The sequence below is a fragment of the Ranitomeya imitator genome, chromosome 4, assembly GCF_032444005.1.
Source record: "Ranitomeya imitator isolate aRanImi1 chromosome 4, aRanImi1.pri, whole genome shotgun sequence".
NCBI lineage: Eukaryota > Metazoa > Chordata > Amphibia > Anura > Dendrobatidae > Ranitomeya > Ranitomeya imitator.
This window is the reverse complement of record NC_091285.1, coordinates 675066336-675089124: the sequence shown is the minus strand read 5'-3', so window position 1 is coordinate 675089124 and position 22789 is coordinate 675066336. Positions and strand designations below refer to the sequence as shown.

Here is a 22789-nt window from a genome sequence, read left to right as displayed (position 1 = left end):
GAGTGAAGACCGAGGGGGAAGGGAAAGTGGGGACGAGGGAGAGTGAAGACCGAGGGGGAAGGGGAAGGGGGGACGAGGGAGAGTGAAGACCGAGGGGCAAGGGGGGACGAGGGAGAGTGAAGACCGAGGGGCAAGGGAAAGGGGGGACGAGGGAGAGTGAAGACCGAGGGGCAAGGGAAAGGGGGGACGAGGGAGAGTGAAGACCGAGGGGCAAGGGAAAGGGGGGACGAGGGAGAGTGAAGACCGAGGGGCAAGGGGAAGGGGGGACGAGGGAGAGTGAAGACCGAGGGGCAAGGGGGGACGAGGGAGAGTGAAGGGCAAGGGGGGACGAGGGAGAGTGAAGACCGAGGGGGAAGGGAAAGTGGGGACGAGGGAGAGTGAAGACCGAGGGGGAAGGGGAAGGGGGGACGAGGGAGAGTGAAGACCGAGGGGCAAGGGGGGACGAGGGAGAGTGAAGACCGAGGGGGAAGGGGAAGGGGGGACGAGGGAGAGTGAAGACCGAGGGGCAAGGGGAAGGGGGGACGAGGGAGAGTGAAGACCGAGGGGCAAGGGGAAGGGGGGACGAGGGAGAGTGAAGACCGAGGGGCAAGGGGAAGGGGGGGACGAGGGAGAGTGAAGACCGAGGGGCAAGGGGAACGAGGGAGAGTGAAGACCGAGGGGCAAGGGGAAGGGGGGATGAGGGAGAGTGAAGACCGAGGGGCAAGGGGGGACGAGGGAGAGTGAAGACCGAGGGGCAAGGGGGGACGAGGGAGAGTGAAGACCGAGGGGCAAGGGGGGACGAGGGAGAGTGAAGACCGAGGGGCAAGGGGGGACGAGGGAGAGTGAAGACCGAGGGGGAAGGAAAAGGGGGGACGAGGGAGAGTGAAGACCGAGGGGGAAGGAAAAGGGAGGACGAGGGAGAGTGAAGACCGAGGGGGAAGGAAAAGGGGGGACGAGGGAGAGTGAAGACCGAGGGGGAAGGAAAAGGGGGGACGAGGGAGAGTGAAGACCGAGGGGGAAGGAAAAGGGGGGACGAGGGAGAGTGAAGACCGAGGGGGAAGGAAAAGGGGGGACGAGGGAGAGTGAAGACCGAGGGGGAAGGGAAAGTGGGGATGAGGGAGAGTGAAGACCGAGGGGGAAGGGGAAGGGGGGACGAGGGAGAGTGAAGACCGAGGGGGAAGGGAAAGTGGGGATGAGGGAGAGTGAAGACCGAGGGGGAAGGGGAAGGGGGGACGAGGGAGAGTGAAGACCGAGGGGCAAGGGGAAGGGGGGACGAGGGAGAGTGAAGACCGAGGGGCAAGGGGAAGGGGGGGACGAGGGAGAGTGAAGACCGAGGGGCAAGGGGAACGAGGGAGAGTGAAGACCGAGGGGGAAGGGAAAGGGGGGGGGGGAACGACCGGGGCAAGGGGGAAGGGAAAGGGGGGACGAACGACCGGGGCAAGGGGGAAGGGAAAGGGGGGACGAACGACCGGGGCAAGGGGGAAGGGAAAGGGGGGATGGACGGACAACCGGGGCAAGGGGGGAGAAACGACCGGGGCAAGGGGGGGGGGGGGGGAACGACCGGGGCAAGGGGGAAGGGAAAGGGGGGACGGACGACCGGGGAAAGGGGGGACGGACGACCGGGGCAAGGGGGGGAAACGACCGGGGCAAGGGGGAAGGGAAAGGGGGGACGAGGGAGAGTGAAGACCGAGGGGGAAGGGGAAGGGGGGACGAGGGAGAGTGAAGACCGAGGGGCAAGGGGAAGGGGGGACGAGGGAGAGTGAAGACCGAGGGGCAAGGGGAAGGGGGGACGAGGGAGAGTGAAGACCGAAGGGGAAGGGGGGACGAGGGAGAGTGAAGACCGAGGGGCAAGGGGAACGAGGGAGAGTGAAGACCGAGGGGCAAGGGGAAGGGGGGACGAGGGAGAGTGAAGACCGAGGGGCAAGGGGGGACGAGGGAGAGTGAAGACCGAGGGGGAAGGAAAAGGGGGGACGAGGGAGAGTGAAGACCGAGGGGGAAGGAAAAGGGAGGACGAGGGAGAGTGAAGACCGAGGGGGAAGGAAAAGGGGGGACGAGGGAGAGTGAAGACCGAGGGGGAAGGAAAAGGGGGGACGAGGGAGAGTGAAGACCGAGGGGGAAGGGAAAGGGGGGACGAGGGAGAGTGAAGACCGAGGGGGAAGGAAAAGGGGGGACGAGGGAGAGTGAAGACCGAGGGGGAAGGGAAAGGGGGGACGAGGGAGAGTGAAGACCGAGGGGGAAGGAAAAGGGGGGACGAGGGAGAGCGAAGACCGAGGGGGAAGGGAAAGGGGGGACGAGGGAGAGCGAAGACCGAGGGGGAAGGAAAAGGGGGGACGAGGGAGAGTGAAGACCGAGGGGGAAGGAAAAGGGGGGACGAGGGAGAGTGAAGACCGAGGGGGAAGGAAAAGGGGGGACGAGGGAGAGTGAAGACCGAGGGGGAAGGAAAAGGGGGGACGGACGACCGGGGAAAGGGGGGACGGACGACCGGGGAAAGGGGGGACGGACGACCGGGGCAAGGGGGAAGGGAAAGGGGGGGATGGACTGACAACCGGGGCAAGGGGGGGAAACGACCGGGGCAAGGGGGAAGGGAAAGGGGGGACAGACGACCGGGGCAAGGGGGAAGGGAAAGGGGGGATGGACGGACAACCGGGGCAAGGGGGGAGAAACGACCGGGGCAAGGGGGAGAAACGACTGGGGCAAGGGGGAAGGGAAAAGGGGGACGGACGACCGGGGCAAGTGGGAAGGGAAAGGGGGGGATGGACGGACAACCGGGGAAAGGGGGAAGGGAAACGACCGGGGCAAGGGGGGGGGGAACGACCGGGGCAAGGGGGAAGGGAAAGGGGGGACTGACAGATGACCGGGGCAAGGGGGAAGGAAAAGGGGGGACGAGGGAGAGAAGACCGAGGGGGAAGGGAAAGGGGGGACGGACGGACGACCGGGGCAAGGGGGGACGACCGGGGCAAGGGGGGGACGACCGGGGCAAGGGGGAAGGGAAAGGGGGGATGGACGGACAACCGGGGCAAGGGGGGAGAAACGACCGGGGCAAGGGGGAAGGGAAAGGGGGGACGGACGGACAATCGGGGCAAGGGGGGGAAACGACTGGGGCAAGGGGGGGAAACGACTGGGGCAAGGGGGGGGGGGGAACGACCAGGGCAAGGGGGAAGGGAAAGGGGGGACGGACGACCGGGGCAAGGGGGAAGGGAAAGGGGGGGATGGACGGACGGACAACCGGGGCAAGGGGGGGAAACGACCGGGGCAAGGGGGAAGGGAAAGGGGGGATGGACGGACAACCGGGGCAAGGGGGGAGAAACGACCGGGGCAAGGGGGAGAAACGACTGGGGCAAGGGGGAAGGGAAAGGGGGGGACGGACGACCGGGGCAAGTGGGAAGGGAAAGGGGGGATGGACGGACAACCGGGGAAAGGGGGAAGGGAAACGACCGGGGCAAGGGGGGGGGGGGGGGAACGACCGGGGCAAGGGGGAAGGGAAAGGGGGGACGGACGGATGACCGGGGCAAGGGGGAACGACCGGGGGAAGGGGGGACGACTGGGGGAGACAAAGAGGACGACAAGGGAAGAGTAAGTGGCGGCGGGTCTCACCTTCAGGGAATCTGCGGGCGGAGTGATGTCACTGAGCAGATGTGCCAGCAGTATATCTGAGTGGTGCGCCATGCCTTGCAAGACGCCAGCCGAGACTCCGCACACGGTTACCCAGCGCTCCAGGACCCGGTAGACGGCCCCCCGGAGTGAGCTGGAATAAAGCATCACACAGTAATGTAGGAAACAGAGGAAAGATGGCGGCAGGACCCCGCAGACTACATCGGCGACAGACACCCACCTATAAGGCTTCTCCTGCCCAGATGGGAACCCGCCTGCTCCTCTTACAGATGCCCAGGAGCTGAGGAGTTGTGGAAATAATCTGCAGATGACGGACGAGAGCGGCAGGAGACGAGGACCGCACCTGGGGAAGAGACACAGCCGGGGGTACGGAGCAGCCCAGGGTGAAGACCCCACAAGAGATCAGGAGCGGTGCTACTCACGCCAGTATGGCGGCCTCCAGGATGTCCAGGGCCGTCTTGTGGACTCCGGGCAGCAGCAGCAGCTTCAGAGCCTCCTCACCCTGCCAGCTCTGCAACACAAGGACACCATGACCAGCGACGTACGGATGGTGGGAGGAGGGCGACGCTGCCGCCATCACCACCCCACGAGGTTCTTACCAAGTTCTTGGCGCTCACGTTGACCACTCGACAAACCAGATTGAGGATATCGGAGACTGGAACCCGCACCGGAGCCGGGAACTGTCCCCTGCAAAACACACGGGTGAGACCTTGGATAGAAGTGCAACAGTAACGCGGCCCACCCTGACCACACGTCCTGGATATGCAGTAATGCACTGATTGTTTTCTCGTTACGCCGTTTAACGATCGGTTTAATTAATAGTTTGATAGATCGGGCGATTCTGAACGTGGCGATAACAAATGTCTGTATTTTTGTTATGTTTTTACTTTGACTGGGCGAAGATTTGAACTTTTTTATATATATTTTTGATTTTTTAACCCCTTTACCCCCAAGGGTGGTTTGCACGTTAATGACCGGGCCAATTTTTTCAAATTCTGACCACTGTCCCTTTATGAGGTTATAACTCTGGAACGCTTCAACGGATCCCGGAGATTCTGACATTGTTTTCTCGTGACATATTGTACTTCATGATAGTGGTAACATTTCCTAGACATTAGTTGTGTTTATTTGTGAAAAAAAATGCAAATTTGGTGAAAATTTCGCAATTTTACCAACTTTGAATTTTCATGCCCTTAAATCAGAGAGAGATAGATATATATATATATATATATATATATATATATATATATATATATATATATATGTATAGAAAATATCCAAGTGTGACACCATTCTAAAAACTGCACCCCTCAAGGTGCTCAAAACCACATTCAAGAAGTTTATTAACCCTTCAGGTGCATCACAGGAATTTTTGGAATGTTTAAAAAATAAAATAAAATGAACATTTAACTTTTTTTCACAGCAAAATTTACTTCAGATCCAATTATTTTTCTTTTACCAAGGGTAACAGGAGAAAATGGACCCCAAAAGTTGTCCAATTTGTCCTGAGTACGCCGATACCCCATATGTCGGGGTAAACCCCTGTTTGGGCGCACGGGAGGGCTCAGAAGGGAAGGAGCGTCGTTTTACTTTTTCAATGCAAAATTTGCTGGAATTGAGATCGGACGCCACGTTTGAAGAGCCCCTGATGTGTCTAAACAGTGGAAGCCCCCAGAAGTGACACCATTTTGGAAACTAGACCACCTTTGGAACTTATCTAGATGTGTGGTGAGCACTTTGAACCCCCAAGCACTTCACAGAAGTTTATAACGTAAAGCTGTGAAAATAATAAAATTAAAAAAACAAAAAAAAAACATTTTGCCACAAATAAAAAAATTTTATTTAGGCCCCAAATTTTGCAATTTCATGACAGTACCAGGAGAAATTGCTCCATACAATTTGTTGTGCGGTTCTCCTTAGTACTCCGATACCCCATATGTAGGGGAATACCACTTCTGAGGCGCAGTGCAAAGCTCAGAAGGGAAGAGGCGCCATATTGGAGTTCTGATTTTGCTGGAATGGTTTGAGGATGCCATGTCACATTGGCAGAGCCCCTGAGGGGCCAGAACAACAGAAACCCCCATATATGAGCTCATTTTACAAACTACACTCCCCAATGAATTCATCCAGGGGTGCAGGGATCATATTGACACCACATCGGCCTCACAGAATCTTATGCCATTGGGAAGTGAAGACAAAATAACTACATTTTTACCCCCAAAATTTTGTTTTTAGCCAAAGATTTTACACTTTCACACGAAGTGGGTAAAAATGGCACCAAAGCGTGTCCGACAATTTCTATTGAACATGGCAATACCCCATATGTGGCTGTACAGTACTGCCTAGCCATACGGAGAGACTCGGGAGGGACAGAGCGCTGTTTTACTCCTGTAGCGCAGATTATCCTAGAAGAGTTTGCGGATCCCCTAATTGCTAGAAGAGAAGAATCCCCCCTCAAGTGACCCCATTTGGGAAATTATACCCTTTGGTGAATTTATCTACAGGTGTACTGATGATTTTGCTTCCATGGGTGTTTTCCAGAAACAGGAAGCAGTGGATGTTGCCAAGTGAAAATTACAAACTGCCGTTGTAGTGACCGGTACGTTGTAGTGACCGGCACGTTGTAGTGACCAGTACGTTGTAGTGACCAGTACGTTGTAGTGACCGGTACGTTGTAGTGACCGGTACGTTGTAGTGACCGGTACGTTGTAGTGACCAGTACGTTGTAGTGACCAGTAGGCTGTAGTGACCAGTACATTGTAGTGACCGGCACGTTGTAGTGACCGGCACGTTGTAGTGACCAGTACGTTGTAGTGACCACCACGTTGTAGTGACCACCACGTTGTAGTGACCACCACGTTGTAGTGACCACCATGTTGTAGTGACCACCACGTTGTAGTGACCAATACGTTGTAGTGACCGGCACGTTGTAGTGACCAGTACGTTGTAGTGACCAGTACGTTGTAGTGACCGGTACGTTGTAGTGACCGGTACGTTGTAGTGACCAGTACGTTGTAGTGACCAGTAGGCTGTAGTGACCAGTAGGCTGTAGTGACCGGCACGTTGTAGTGACCGGCACGTTGTAGTGACCGGCACGTTGTAGTGACCGGCACGTTGTAGTGACCAGTACGTTGTAGTGACCACCACGTTGTAGTGACCACCACGTTGTAGTGACCACCATGTTGTAGTGACCACCACGTTGTAGTGACCAATACGTTGTAGTGACCGGCACGTTGTAGTGACCGGTACGTTGTAGTGACAATACGTTGTAGTGACCAGCACGTTGTAGTGACCAGTACGTTGTAGTGACCAATACGTTGTAGTGACCAGTACGCCCAGCCCGTGCTTCTAGAGACATGTACCCATAAGTTGCGCGGACTCTCATCGCTTCAGAAATGCCAAACGTGGTCGCTCTGTGGTTTAGGTACACTGTGGGGCTAAGAAGGGAGGGAGCATTTGGATTTGGGAGCACAGAATTTGCTGAATTTCTTTTGCCGGGTAAGGACCCATTTTGCTTTTCCAGAGCCTTTGTGCTACCAGTAACGTGGAAGCCCCCTATGTTTCCGTTAATAGATGACGGACCTGAGTGGGGACTTGCTTTTTTTGTGGATTGAGTTGAAGCTTTTATTGGGAACATTTTACGTCAGGGGTGTCAAACTGCATTCCTCGAGGGCCGCAAACCATGCAGGTCTTCAAGATTTCCTTAGCATTGTACAAGGTGCTCGAATCATTCTCTGTGCATGTGATTAAATTATCACCTGTGCAATACAAGGAAATCCGGAAAACATGACCTGTTTGCGGCCCTTGAGGAATGCAGTTTGACACCCCTGTTTTACGTAACATTTGGGATCACAGTTATCCGGCGCTCTACGCTGAGCACTTACTTTGGGGTTTCCATCTAAATCTATGAGTGATGTGACAGAAGAAACCCCCGATGGATCCATTCACTATAATGAGGCAGCAGAGTTACTCTAGACTAAGTCTGGCCTTTGTTCCACGGTGTCTTTTTCAGAAGTGCGCAAAACTGTGGCCGACTGCACTTTTATGCAATCCTAAAAAGACGGACACCGCAAGATCACAGGTCCTATGGCATCCACCGTGCCTCCATCTGCCTCATTATAGGGAATCTTCCACCGGGGTTCTGTCTGAATCACATAATTCAGCGATTTACACGGAAACCCTGATGCAAGAGCTCCGGGCAGAGCGCAGGATAAATGTGTGCTGAGCTTTACTGTGATCTTTGGGAGGCAGAATGAAAAAAGGAACAGTAGGTGAAGAAATGGTTTTATTTATTTTTTTATGCCATTCCTTGTGCGGTATAAGTGATTACATGACTTTATTCTTCAGTCGGTGCGATTACAGTGATACCAGATTTAGGTCTCTTTCACACGTCAGTGTCTCCGCTACGTGTGGTGACCGTTTTCACACATATCAGAGACACTGACACACATAGACCCATTGAAGTGAATGGGTCTGTGCACGTCTGTTTTTCCGCAGACAGTGTGTCCCTTTTTTTAATGTCCACACAGGCCGCAAAACGTCCCGCACATGTGCACACGGATAACACATTTCATCTGTGTGACACACATAGGCGCTGGGCAAGAAGCGTTACAGTAAGTGCTGTTCCCCAGTGCTGGGTGCTGAACATGGCTGCCGGCGATCAGCGCGAGCAGGGGAGAATGATTAGACTTACATTTAAGTCATAAAAGAGACAGCAGATGGCGGCTGATGAGACTATTACTCGCATCAGCCTCCCCCTGCTGCCGCTAATAACAGTGACAGCAGGAGGGACGGATAGGGGGATTCATCACAGGACGCCTGCGGTAGAAATAAATGAATGGGAAAAAAAAAACGGCGTGCGTACCCCTGTATTTTCTATAACCAGCCGGGCAAAACTCAGTTGGGGGCTGCAACCCACAGCTGTCAGCTACAGCAGGGCTGGTTATGAAGAATAGAGGGGTCCCCACGCTGTTTATTAAAATTATCTAAATAAATTTAACATAACAGATCAGCTGTTATGAGCCAAGAAAGATGCAGGCTCAGCGCCAGAGCTCGCCCCAAACAGAGGGAGGCAACCGATGACATATGTCATAGGTCACGTATGAGCTAAAGTACATAAAAAGAAGCTAAAAATATATATATATATATAATTTTTTTTTTTTAGATAATCCCTTTTTTCCCTCCATTAAAAAAAAATTTAATTGGGAAAATGAGGTGAAAATTCAAACTTACGATTTTTAAGAAGTTATTTTTACTTTTCCCTCATTTTGTTTGTCCCCCAGAGGCCCTGTTCCTGCAATCTGCGCCGTACTGTACAATGTGATAAGTCGAGACAGTGACACGTATGACAGCAGCATTTAAGGGGTTGAACCGCAGCGATCGGGGTGAGCTCCGGTTGCTGCTGATAGAGGCTGATGCCCCATGCGCCCGGCCCAGAAGTGTGATCTACTTGTATGTTACATGTCGGGAAGGAGTGAAGACTCGGCCGCACCCTTACCTCAACAGCAGACGGACGCATTGTGCTAGGGCGGTGAACCTCCTCACCAGCTGGAGGATACTGGAAGCCCCATCATCGTCCAGGACGGGGAGCTCCAGCTCCGTGCCGGGACCTTCGTAGCGAGTGGTGTCTGCGGAGAAGAAACGCAGCAGAACAAAATGATGGCTACACCAATCAGTCCCAAGTAATAAGGATCGGGGGGGAGCTAATGTAAAGAGCTTGAGGGGCTGAGGATTTCCACTCACCGGTCTCGGCCGCCTGGTACAACTGCTGGAACACGGCGTGCAGCGAGCACAGGACGCTCTGCATCTGTCGCTCCCAGTTCTCTGTGTGTTTTACGCCTTGTGAGAAGCCGGAGCCCAGAGTCGGCAGCAGACAGAAGCACTGGCAGGCGAGCTGCGGACACAGACACGGGATATTACAGCAGAACCTGAACATACCGCGGGCGACTGTACCCCCGCAACCAGGGCACACACGTACGTCCGGGACGCCGCGGTCTGAGGAGTCGCCGCTCTCTAACATGTCAGCTGCCTTGGATGAAACGAGAAGTCTGGAAGATTACACCATCACAAATATTTAATATTTGTGATTTAGTATTAATGACCCTCAATGAAAGGGATTTTCCCATTCATCACCTGTCCAGAGTGTAGGTGACTAATAGTGGGGGGTCCAATCACAAGTATGAAATGGGTTTATGACCACCAGTCCGATACACGCACAGATGTGACTGCAGCGGTGGTCGCTCCATTCATTTTGGAGACCACAAAATCCCAGTGGTCGGACCGCCACCCATTATACAGCTTTCTCCGAACCTGTGGAAAGATGAGAATGGTTTCTCCTCTCTGGTTTCTACATCGTTACCTCTTGGATTGCCACATTTTCTTCATCCAGGAGACTGAGAAAAAACGCTGTGAGCTTCCCCTGAAAGGTTAAGAGAAAAAAAATAAAAAAATAGTAATACATGCAAGTCTGGAAACCGAGAGACATCAGGAAAGGTAAGAAAATACAATGCAAGAGGGTGTGGAGTCACACGCCGGGCTGTGCCCAGAGCACGACACGGACCCTCAACCCCTCTTTGTAAACCCCCAGGCCAGAAACTCTACAATACAGCGTATGGACAGGGGGAAATATGTGATAACAAGAGGATAACTGATAAGAGGTAGAGAGGACATGATGGGTGATAACAAGAGGAAAAGCTTCTGTATGGAGGCTGTAGAGAGGACATGATGGGTGAGAAGAGGAAAAGCTTCTGTATGGAGGCTGTAGAGGGAGAGAGATGACATGATGGATGACAACATGAGGAAAAGCTCCTGTATGGAGGCTGTAGAGAGGATATGATAGATGATAACAAGAGGAAAGGCTCCTGTATGGAGCCTGTAGAGAGGACATGATGGGTGATAAGAGGAAAGGCTCCTGTATGGAGGCTGTACAGAGGACATGATGGGTGAGAAGAGGAAAAGCTCCTGTATGGAGGCTGTAGAGAGGGCATGATGGGTGAGAAGAGGAAAAGCTCCTGTATGGAGGCTGTAGAGAGGGCATGATGGGTGAGAAGAGGAAAAGCTCCTGTATGGAGGCTGTAGAGAGGGCATGATGGGTGAGAAGAGGAAAAGCTCCTGTATGGAGGCTGTAGAGAGGATATGATGGGTGAGAAGAGGAAAAGCTCCTGTATGGAGACTGTAGAGGGAGAGAGATGACATGATGGATGACAACATGAGGAAAAGCTCCTGTATGGAGGCTGTAGAGAGGACATGATGGGTGAGAAGAGGAAAAGCTTCTGTATGGAGGCTGTAGAGGGAGAGAGATGACATGATGGATGAAAACATGAGGAAAAGCTCCTGTATGGAGGCTGTAGAGAGGATATGATGGATGATAACAAGAGGAAAGGCTCCTGTATGGAGGCTGTACAGGTGAGATGACAGGAACAGACTAACTGGTATGATGGGCGATAACATGAGGAAAAGCTCCTGTATCCCACTGGAGTCTGTAAAAGGGAGATAAGAGCGGAAAGTAAAATCCTCTTGCAGCTTCTAACGTCCCATACTGTCATACAGAACAAGACATGGAAACATTTTTTAGATTGCGGCCAAATTCTTCCTCCTGGAATGTGGAGTTCGGCCTCATCTGGAAGCCAAAACCCCGAGCGAGAGGTAAGGTGACATACATGTGTATGGGAGGACGCAAACTCCACTCTAGTGATCAGTGTCAGGCAGCTGCTGCCGAGGCCAAGAACGTCATGGGTTAACTGTACGAGCAGTGACACTATGGATTCTTTACCATACGAGCAGTGACACTATGGATTCTTTACCGTACGAGCAGTGACACTAAGGATTCTTTACCGTACGAGCAGTGACACTATGGATTCTTTACCGTACGAGCAGTGACACTATGGATTCTTTACCATACGAGCAGTGACACTATGGATTCTTTACCGTACGAGCAGTGAGACTATGGATTCTTTACCGTACGAGCAATGACACTATGGATTCTTTACCGTACGAGCAGTGACACTATGGATTCTTTACCGTACGAGCAGTGAGACTATGGATTCTTTACCGTACGAGCAGTGACACTATGGATTCTTTACCGTACGAGCAGCGACACTATGGATTCTTTACCGTACGAGCAGCGACACTATGGATTCTTTACCGTACGAGCAGCGACACTATGGATTCTTTACCGTACGAGCAGTGACACTATGGATTCTTTACCGAACGAGCAGTGAGACTATGGATTCTTTACCGTACGAGCAGCGACACTATGGATTATTTACCGTACGAGCAGTGAGACTATGGATTCTTTACCGTACGAGCAGTGAGACTATGGATTATTTACCGTACGAGCAGTGAGACTATGGATTATTTACCGTACGAGCAGTGAGACTATGGATTATTTACCGTACGAGCAGTGAGACTATGGATTATTTACCGTACGAGCAGTGAGACTATGGATTCTTTACCGTACGAGCAGCGACACTATGGATTCTTTACCATACGAGCAGTGACACTATGGATTATTTACCGTACGAGCAGTGAGACTATGGATTCTTTACCGTACGAGCAGTGACACTATGGATTCTTTACCGTACGAGCAGTGACACTATGGATTCTTTACCGAACGAGCAGCGACACTATGGATTATTTACCGTACGAGCAGTGAGACTATGGATTCTTTACCGTACGAGCAGTGACACTATGGATTCTTTACCGTACGAGCAGTGACACTATGGATTCTTTACCGAACGAGCAGCGACACTATGGATTATTTACCGTACGAGCAGTGAGACTATGGATTATTTACCGTACGAGCAGTGAGACTATGGATTATTTACCGTACGAGCAGTGAGACTATGGATTATTTACCGTACGAGCAGCGACACTATGGATTCTTTACCATACGAGCAGTGACACTATGGATTATTTACCGTACGAGCAGTGAGACTATGGATTATTTACCGTACGAGCAGTGAGACTATGGATTCTTTACCGTACGAGCAGCGACACTATGGATTCTTTACCATACGAGCAGTGACACTATGGATTATTTACCGTACGAGCAGTGAGACTATGGATTCTTTACCGTACGAGCAGCGACACTATGGACTCCTCTACCACATGATGTAATGTCTGATTCTCTACAGTAGCGCCTGGATGCCTTTATGATACAGGTTACGGGCACTGAATCCTGTGGGGGGCGCTGTACAGGGAGCTTGTCTGATCCCCTATGTGGAGTTGGTAGTTTCGGCTATTATGGGACATTTAGGATCTGCCGTCGTCTGTATGAATACGTTGGGTCACAGGTGTAATTGATGGACTTGTGTCTTCTCCCACCCTTACAGTGATGACGGTGTGAGCGGCCCCCAGACGCACACTTACCCGCAGTGACCCACAGGCCCGGGGGTAGGAGATCAGGCAGGAGCGGATTCCTTCCAGTGCAGGCATCAGACACTAGGAGATAAAGGTCGCATTAAAGACTCTGATCAGGAGTCACATGTCGCACCCCCGCCAGCCCGCCGCCGCCGCACTCACCTGACGCCTCAGGCCCAGTAAGGAGGTGAGGAGTCCGGGGATGTGATTGGTGGAGATCTCTCTGGATAATTCGGGCAGGGCGGAGGAGTGGGCGAGGAGAGAGCGGAGCACAAACACTGCCATGCTGACCACCCGCGGGGGGTCCGGAGACTGTGGGAAGAGGGAAGCCACAAGGTAAAATGGGGGCTCTGCAGACACTGGTCACCCCGGCACAGCACCCAGTGCTGGACTAGAGAGTGGTGGGAGACCCCGAGCCCAGTGAGGAGACCCCGGACAGAGCACCTGCAGGGCGCAGCGCTTCATCTCCTCTTCATCCACGTCTGTTCCACTCTGAAAGAAGAGTCGGACGCTCATCACCTGCAGTCACCGCGGCACGGCCCCCTGCGGCACAGCCCTTCCCCCCCCCCCCCCCCGCGGCACACACACCCGCAGCACAGAGCATTTCAGGATATGGGGAGAACGGGCCAAATCAGAGGCGGTGACCCACACACTTACCGAGGACAGGAAGAGTCAGGCCTGGGCGACACAGGGACCTGTGGAACTACTGTATACACACACCTATATATTGCCATGGTTACAGACCGCCCAGCAGTCACCATGGCTACAGACCACCCGGCACCTCACCTGTATGACCTGCAGGACGCTGCGGATCCAGGAGACACAGTGCTGCTGGAACACATCTGTGCAGGACTCCTCCACAACCAGCGAGAGCAGCGACAGCCCCTCAGTCCTGCAAGACACCCACAGATCAGCACACGGCGGGGGACATAGGGGGCAGCGGCGGGCACGGGGCAAACGGGCGCGCCACCGCAGGTACATACCGGGTGGCTGCAGACAGCAGGTGAGAGTTACAGCAGCTGAGGAGGCCGGAGACTGCAGCAGAGGAGGCCTGAAATCAGAGGAAACAGCGTCACAAAACCTGCTCCTGATGGGGGTAGTGGTACACCGGGGCTAGGGGGATGATGGGGGTAGTGGTACACCGGGGCTAGGGGGATGATGGGGGTAGTGGTACACCGGGGCTAGGGGGATGATGGGGGTAGTGGTACACCGGGGCTAGGGGGATGATGGGGGTAGTGGTACACCGGGGCTAGGGGGATGATGGGGGTAGTGGTACACCGGGGCTAGGGGGATGATGGGGGTAGTGGTACACCGGGGCTAGGGGGATGATGGGGGTAGTGGTACACCGGGGCTAGGGGGATGATGGGGGTAGTGGTACACCGGGGCTAGGGGGATGATGGGGGTAGTGGTACACCGGGGCTAGGGGGATGATGGGGGTAGTGGTACACCGGGGCTAGGGGGATGATGGGGGTAGTGGTACACCGGAGCTAGGGGGATGATGGGGGTAGTGGTACACCGGGGCTAGGGGGATGATGGGGGTAGTGGTACACCGGAGCTAGGGGGATGACGGGGGTAGTGGTACACCGGGGCTAGGGGGATGACGGGGGTAGTGGTACACCGGGGCTAGGGGGATGACGGGGGTAGTGGTACACCGGGGCTAGGGGGATGATGGGGGTAGTGGTACACCGGGGCTAGGGGGATGACGGGGGTAGTGGTACACCGGGGCTAGGGGGATGACGGGGGTAGTGGTACACCGGGGCTAGGGGGATGACGGGGGTAGTGGTACACCGGGGCTAGGGGGATGACGGGGGTAGTGGTACACCGGGGCTAGGGGGATGACGGGGGTAGTGGTACACCGGGGCTAGGGGGATGATGGGGGTAGTGGTACACCAGGGCTAGAGCGATGACAGGGGTAGTGGTACAACGGGGCTAGGGGGATGACGGGGGTAGTGGTACACCGGGGATGATGGGGGTAGTGGTACACCGGGGCTAGGGGGATGATGGGGGTAGTGGTACACCGGGGCTAGGGGGATGATGGGGGTAGTGGTACAACGGGGCTAGGGGGATGATGGGGGTAGTGGTACAACGGGGCTAGGGGGATGATGGGGGTAGTGGTACACCGGGGATAGGGGGATGATGGGGGTAATGGTACACCAGGGCTAGGGGGATGACGGGGGTAGTGGTACAACGGGGCTAGGGGGATGACGGGGGTAGTGGTAGACCGGGGCTAGGGGGATGACGGGGGTAGTGGTACACCGGGGATAGGGGGATGATGGGGGTAGTGGTAGACCGGGGCTAGGGGGATGACGGGGGTAGTGGTACACCGGGGATAGGGGGATGATGGGGGTAGTGGTACACCGGGGCTAGGGGGATGACAGGGGTAGTGGTACACCGGGGCTAGGGGGATGACGGGGGTAGTGGTACACCGGGGCTAGGGGGATGACAGGGGTAGTGGTACACCGGGGCTAGGGGGATGACGGGGGTAGTGGTACACCGGGGCTAGGGGGATGACGGGGGTAGTGGTACACCGGGGCTAGGGGGATGACGGGGGTAGTGGTACACCGGGGATAGGGGGATGATGGGGGTAGTGGTACACCGGGGATAGGGGGATGAAGGGGGTAGTGGTACACCGGGGCTAGGGGGATGACGGGGGTAGTGGTACACCGGGGCTAGGGGGATGATGGGGGTAGTGGTACACCGGGGCTAGGGGGATGACGGGGGTAGTGGTACACCGGGGCTAGGGGGATGACGGGGGTAGTGGTACACCGGGGCTAGGGGGATGACGGGGGTAGTGGTACACCGGGGCTAGGGGGATGATGGGGGTAGTGGTACACCGGGGCTAGGGGGATGATGGGGGTAGTGGTACACCAGAGCTAGAGCGATGACAGGGGTAGTGGTACAACGGGGCTAGGGGGATGACGGGGGTAGTGGTACACCGGGGATGATGGGGGTAGTGGTACACCGGGGCTAGGGGGATGATGAGGGTAGTGGTACAACGGGGCTAGGGGGATGATGGGGGTAGTGGTACACCGGGGATAGGGGGATGATGGGGGTAGTGGTACACCGGGGCTAGGGGGATGACGGGGGTAGTGGTACACCGGGGCTAGGGGGATGATGGGGGTAGTGGTACACCGGGGCTAGGGGGATGATGGGGGTAGTGGTACAACGGGGCTAGGGGGATGACGGGGGTAGTGGTACACCGGGGATGATGGGGGTAGTGGTACACCGGGGATAGGGGGATGATGGGGGTAGTGGTACACCGGGGCTAGGGGGATGACGGGGGTAGTGGTACACCGGGGCTAGGGGGATGACGGGGGTAGTGGTACACCGGGGCTAGGGGGATGATGGGGGTAGTGGTACACCGGGGCTAGGGGGATGATGGGGGTAGTGGTACAACAGGGCTAGGGGGATGACGGGGGTAGTGGTACACCGGGGCTAGGGGGATGATGGGGGTAGTGGTACACCGGGGATAGGGGGATGATGGGGGTAGTGGTACACCGGGGGTAGTGGTACAACGGGGCTAGGGGGATGACGGGGGTAGTGGTACACCGGGGATGATGGGGGTAGTGGTACACCGGGGCTAGGGGGATGATGGGGGTAGTGGTACAACAGGGCTAGGGGGATGACGGGGGTAGTGGTACACCGGGGCTAGGGGGATGATGGGGGTAGTGGTACACCGGGGCTAGGGGGATGATGGGGGTAGTGGTACACCGGGGCTAGGGGGATGATGGGGGTAGTGGTACACCGGGGCTAGGGGGATGATGGGGGTAGTGGTACAACGGGGCTAGGGGGATGACGGGGGTAGTGGTACACCGGGGATGATGGGGGTAGTGGTACACCGGGGCTAGGGGGATGATGGGGGTAGTGGTACAACAGGGCTAGGGGGATGACGGGGGTAGTGGTACACCGGGGCTAGGGGGATGATGGGGGTAGTGGTACACCGGGGATAGGGGGATGATGGGGGTAGTGGTACAACGGGGCTAGGGGGATGACGGGGGTAGTGGTACACCGGGGCTAGGGGGATGACGGGGGTAGTGGTACACCGGGGATAGGGGGATGATGGGGGTAGTGGTACACCGGGGATAGGGGGATGATGGGGGTAGTGGTACACCGGGGCTAGGGGGATGATGGGGGTAGTGGTACACCGGGGCTAGGGGGATGACGGGGGTAGTGGTACACCGGGGCTAGGGGGATGACGGGGGTAGTGGTACACCGGGGCTAGGGGGATGACGGGGGTAGTGGTACACCGGGGCTAGGGGGATGACGGGGGTAGTGGTAGACCGGGGATAGGGGGATGATGGGGGTAGTGGTACACCGGGGATGATGGGGGTAGTGGTACACCGGGGCTAGGGGGATGACGGGGGTAGTGGTACACCGGGGATGATGGGGGTAGTGGTACACCGGGGATGACGGGGGTAGTGGTACACCGGGGCTAGGGGGATGACGGGGGTAGTGGTAGACCGGGGATAGGGGGATGATGGGGGTAGTGGTACACCGGGGATGACGGGGGTAGTGGTACACCGGGGCTAGGGGGATGACGGGGGTAGTGGTACACCGGGGATGATGGGGGTAGTGGTACACCAGGGCTAGAGGGATGACAGGGGTAGTGGTACAACGGGGCTAGGCGGATGATGGGGGTAGTGGTACACCGGGGCTAGGGGGATGATGGGGGTAGTGGTACACCGGGGATGATGGGGGTAGTGGTACACCGGGGATAGGGGGATGATGGGGGTAGTGGTACACCGGGGCTAGGGGGATGACGGGGGTAGTGGTACACCGGGGCTAGGGGGATGATGGGGGTAGTGGTACACCGGGGATAGGGGGATGACGGGGGTAGTGGTACAACGGGGCTAGGGGGATGATGGGGGTAGTGGTACACCGGGGATGATGGGGGTAGTGGTACACCGGGGATGATGGGGGTAGTGGTACACCGGGGCTAGGGGGATGACGGGGGTAGTGGTACACCGGGGATGATGGGGGTAGTGGTAGACCGGGGATAGGGGGATGATGGGGGTAGTGGTACACGGGGCTAGGGGGATGATGGGGGTAGTGGTACACCGGGGATGATGGGGGTAGTGGTACACCGGGGATGACGGGGGTAGTGGTACACCGGGGCTAGGGGGATGACGGGGGTAGTGGTAGACCGGGGATAGGGGGATGATGGGGGTAGTGGTACACCGGGGCTAGGGGGATGATGGGGGTAGTGGTACACCGGGGCTAGGGGGATGACGGGGGTAGTGGTACACCGGGGATAGGGGGATGATGGGGGTAGTGGTACACCGGGGATAGGGGGATGATGGGGGTAGTGGTACACCGGGGCTAGGGGGATGACGGGGGTAGTGGTACACCGGGGCTAGGGGGATGACGGGGGTAGTGTTACACCGGGGCTAGGGGGATGACGGGGGTAGTGGTAGACCGGGGCTAGGGGGATGACGGGGGTAGTGGTAGACCGGGGCTAGGGGGATGATGGGGGTAGTGGTAGACCGGGGCTAGGGGGATGACGGGGGTAGTGGTAGACCGGGGATAGGGGGATGATGGGGGTAGTGGTAGACCGGGGATAGGGGGATGATGGGGGTAGTGGTACACCGGGGCTAGGGGGATGACGGGGGTAGTGGTACACCGGGGCTAGGGGGATGACGGGGGTAGTGGTACACCGGGGATGATGGGGGTAGTGGTACACCAGGGCTAGAGGGATGACAGGGGTAGTGGTACAACGGGGCTAGGCGGATGATGGGGGTAGTGGTACACCGGGGATGATGGGGGTAGTGGTAGACCGGGGATAGGGGGATGATGGGGGTAGTGGTACACGGGGCTAGGGGGATGATGGGGGTAGTGGTACACCGGGGATGATGGGGGTAGTGGTACACCGGGGATGACGGGGGTAGTGGTACACCGGGGATGACGGGGGTAGTGGTAGACCGGGGATAGGGGGATGATGGGGGTAGTGGTACACCGGGGCTAGGGGGATGACGGGGGTAGTGGTACACCGGGGATAGGGGGATGATGGGGGTAGTGGTACACCGGGGATAGGGGGATGATGGGGGTAGTGGTACACCGGGGATAGGGGGATGATGGGGGTAGTGGTACACCGGGGATGATGGGGGTAGTGGTACACCGGGGCTAGGGGGATGACGGGGGTAGTGGTACACCGGGGCTAGGGGGATGACGGGGGTAGTGGTACACCGGGGCTAGGGGGATGACGGGGGTAGTGGTAGACCGGGGCTAGGGGGATGATGGGGGTAGTGGTACACCGGGGATGATGGGGGTAGTGGTACACCGGGGATGACGGGGGTAGTGGTACACCGGGGATGACGGGGGTAGTGGTAGACCGGGGATAGGGGGATGATGGGGGTAGTGGTACACCGGGGCTAGGGGGATGATGGGGGTAGTGGTACACCGGGGATGATGGGGGTAGTGGTACACCGGGGCTAGGGGGATGACGGGGGTAGTGGTACACCGGGGCTAGGGGGATGACGGGGGTAGTGGTACACCGGGGCTAGGGGGATGACGGGGGTAGTGGTACACCGGGGATAGGGGGATGATGGGGGTAGTGGTACACCGGGGCTAGGGGGATGACGGGGGTAGTGGTACACCGGGGCTAGGGGGATGATGGGGGTAGTGGTACACCGGGGATAGGGGGATGATGGGGGTAGTGGTACACCGGGGCTAGGGGGATGATGGGGGTAGTGGTACACCGGGGATGATGGGGGTAGTGGTACACCGGGGCTAGGGGGATGACGGGGGTAGTGGTACACCGGGGCTAGGGGGATGATGGGGGTAGTGGTACACCGGGGCTAGGGGGATGACGGGGGTAGTGGTACACCGGGGATAGGGGGATGATGGGGGTAGTGGTACACCGGGGATAGGTGGATGATGGGGGTAGTGGTACACCGGGGCTAGGGGGATGACGGGGGTAGTGGTACACCGGGGATAGGGGGATGATGGGGGTAGTGGTACACCGGGGCTAGGGGGATGACGGGGGTAGTGGTACACCGGGGATAGGGGGATGATGGGGGTAGTGGTACACCGGGGATAGGTGGATGATGGGGGTAGTGGTACACCGGGGCTAGGGGGATGACGGGGGTAGTGGTACACCGGGGATAGGGGGATGATGGGGGTAGTGGTACACCGGGGCTAGGGGGATGATGGGGGTAGTGGTACACCGGGGCTAGGGGGATGATGGGGGTAGTGGTACACCGGGGCTAGGGGGATGACGGGGTAGTGGTACACCGGGGATAGGGGGATGATGGGGGTAGTGGTACACCGGGGCTAGGGGGATGACGGGGGTAGTGGTACACCGGGGATAGGGGGATGATGGGGGTAGTGGTACACCGGGGATAGGGGGATGATGGGGGTAGTGGTACACCGGGGCTAGGGGGATGATGGGGGTAGTGGTACACCGGGGATAGGGGGATGACGGGGGTAGTGGTACACCGGGGATAGGGGGATGATGGGGGTAGTGGTACACCGGGGCTAGGGGGATGACGGGGGTAGTGGTACACCGGGGCTAGGGGGATGACGGGGGTAGTGGTACATCGGGGCTAGGGGGATGATGGGGGTAGTGGTACACCGGGGATAGGGGGATGATGGGGTAGTGGTACACCGGGGATAGGGGGATGATGGGGGTAGTGGTACACCGGAGCTAGGGGGATGATGGGGGTAGTGGTAGACCGGGGATAGGGGGATGATGGGGGTAGTGGTAGACCGGGGATAGGGGGATGATGGGGGTAGTGGTACACCGGGGATAGGGGGATGATGGGGGTAGTGGTACACCGGGGATAGGGGGATGATGGGGGTAGTGGTACACCGGGGATAGGGGGATGATGGGGGTAGTGGTACACCGGGGATAGGGGGATGATGGGGTAGTGGTACACCGGAGCTAGGGGGATGATGGGGGTAGTGGTAGACCGGGGATAGGGGGATGATGGGGGTAGTGGTACAACGGGGATAGGGGGATGATGGGGGTAGTGGTAGACCGGGGATAGGGGGATGATGGGGGTAGTGGTAGACCGGGGATAGGGGGATGATGGGGGTAGTGGTAGACCGGGGATAGGGGGATGACGGGGGTAGTGGTAGACCGGGGATAGGGGGATGACGGGGGTAGTGGTAGACCGGGGATAGGGGGATGATGGGGGTAGTGGTAGACCGGCGCTAGGGGGATGACGGGGGTAGTGGTAGACCGGGGATAGGGGGATGATGGGGGTAGTGGTAGACCGGGGATAGGGGGATGATGGGGGTAGTGGTAGACCGGGGATAGGGGGATGATGGGGGTAGTGGTAGACCGGGGATAGGGGGATGATGGGGGTAGTGGTAGACCGGGGATAGGGGGATGATGGGGGTAGTGGTAGACCGGGGCTAGGGGGATGACGGGGGTAGTGGTAGACCGGGGATAGGGGGATGATGGGGGTAGTGGTAGACCGGGGATAGGGGGATGATGGGGGTAGTGGTACACCGGGGCTAGGGGGATGACGGGGGTAGTGGTAGACCGGAGCTAGGGGGATGATGGGGGTAGTGGTAGACCGGGGTTAGGGGGATGATGGGGGTAGTGGTACACCGGGGCTAGGGGGATGATGGGGGTAGTGGTACACCGGGGATAGGGGGATGATGGGGGTAGTGGTACACCGGAGCTAGGGGGATGATGGGGGTAGTGGTAGACCGGGGATAGGGGGATGATGGGGGTAGTGGTACACCGGGGATAGGGGGATGATGGGGGTAGTGGTACACCGGAGCTAGGGGGATGACGGGGGTAGTGGTACACCGGGGATAGGGGGATGATGGGGGTAGTGGTACACCGGGGATGATGGGGGTAGTGGTACACCGGGGATAGGGGGATGATGGGGGTAGTGGTACACCGGAGCTAGGGGGATGATGGGGGTAGTGGTAGACCGGGGATAGGGGGATGATGGGGGTAGTGGTACACCGGGGATAGGGGGATGATGGGGGTAGTGGTACACCGGAGCTAGGGGGATGATGGGGGTAGTGGTACACCGGGGATAGGGGGATGATGGGGGTAGTGGTACACCGGAGCTAGGGGGATGATGGGGGTAGTGGTAGACCGGGGATAGGGGGATGATGGGGGTAGTGGTACAACGGGGATAGGGGGATGATGGGGGTAGTGGTACACCGGGGCTAGGGGGATGACGGGGGTAGTGGTAGACCGGGGATAGGGGGATGATGGGGGTAGTGGTACACCGGGGCTAGGGGGATGACGGGGGTAGTGGTACACCGGGGATAGGGGGATGATGGGGGTAGTGGTACACCGGGGATGATGGGGGTAGTGGTACACCGGGGATGATGGGGGTAGTGGTCACATGACCCCGGGCACAGGCTGCACACAATGGCGGCCGCTCCTCACCTCTCCCCGCACGGCTCCGTGCTCCCGCAGCGCCCGGATCGTCTCCCCCAGCTCTCCCTCAGTCAGGTCATGTTCCAGGAGCCCGCTCACCGCCGCCTCCATCATCCGGACCCCGACACACGTCGCCGCCATCTTCCCGCCACCACGTCATCAGCCGGCGCGACTTCTACGTGACGTCACGGAACCGCGCCGCCAGCGGTATCCCAGCAATGGAGAGATCCATGGCAACCAGGACGGCAACCTATGGTAATCACGTGACCGCCAGAGCATAACCATAGTTACCTCTCCTCATCACCTCTAACCACAGCATAACCTTAGCAACCACTATTAATCGCATAGCAACCACTGTGTAATCATAGCAACCAGTGCTAATCACCTTATAACCACAGTGTAACCATAGCAACCTCTGCTCATCACCTCTGACCACAGCACAACCCTAGCAACCGCTATTAATTCCATAGTAACCACAGTGTAACCATAGCA

General features: G+C 57.2%; 1 protein-coding gene across 1 annotated transcript in view; it reads right to left on the bottom strand.

The window, feature by feature from the left end:
- PELP1 (proline, glutamate and leucine rich protein 1) overlaps nucleotides 1-22467 on the bottom strand; it is a 35606-nt gene extending 13139 nt beyond the window's left edge. Inside the window, exons 1-12 of the mRNA XM_069767318.1 lie at nucleotides 22307-22467; nucleotides 13935-14002; nucleotides 13738-13843; nucleotides 13114-13263; nucleotides 12961-13032; nucleotides 9950-10009; nucleotides 9334-9484; nucleotides 9089-9218; nucleotides 4191-4278; nucleotides 4014-4102; nucleotides 3812-3934; nucleotides 3574-3724 (exon numbers count right to left, since the gene is read on the bottom strand). Of these exons, the coding sequence (XP_069623419.1) occupies nucleotides 3574-3724; nucleotides 3812-3934; nucleotides 4014-4102; nucleotides 4191-4278; nucleotides 9089-9218; nucleotides 9334-9484; nucleotides 9950-10009; nucleotides 12961-13032; nucleotides 13114-13263; nucleotides 13738-13843; nucleotides 13935-14002; nucleotides 22307-22438 (1320 nt within the window). The 5' untranslated portion in view covers nucleotides 22439-22467. The remainder of the gene's footprint in view (nucleotides 1-3573; nucleotides 3725-3811; nucleotides 3935-4013; nucleotides 4103-4190; nucleotides 4279-9088; nucleotides 9219-9333; nucleotides 9485-9949; nucleotides 10010-12960; nucleotides 13033-13113; nucleotides 13264-13737; nucleotides 13844-13934; nucleotides 14003-22306) is intronic.
- Between the last annotated feature and the right edge of the window lie 322 nt (nucleotides 22468-22789).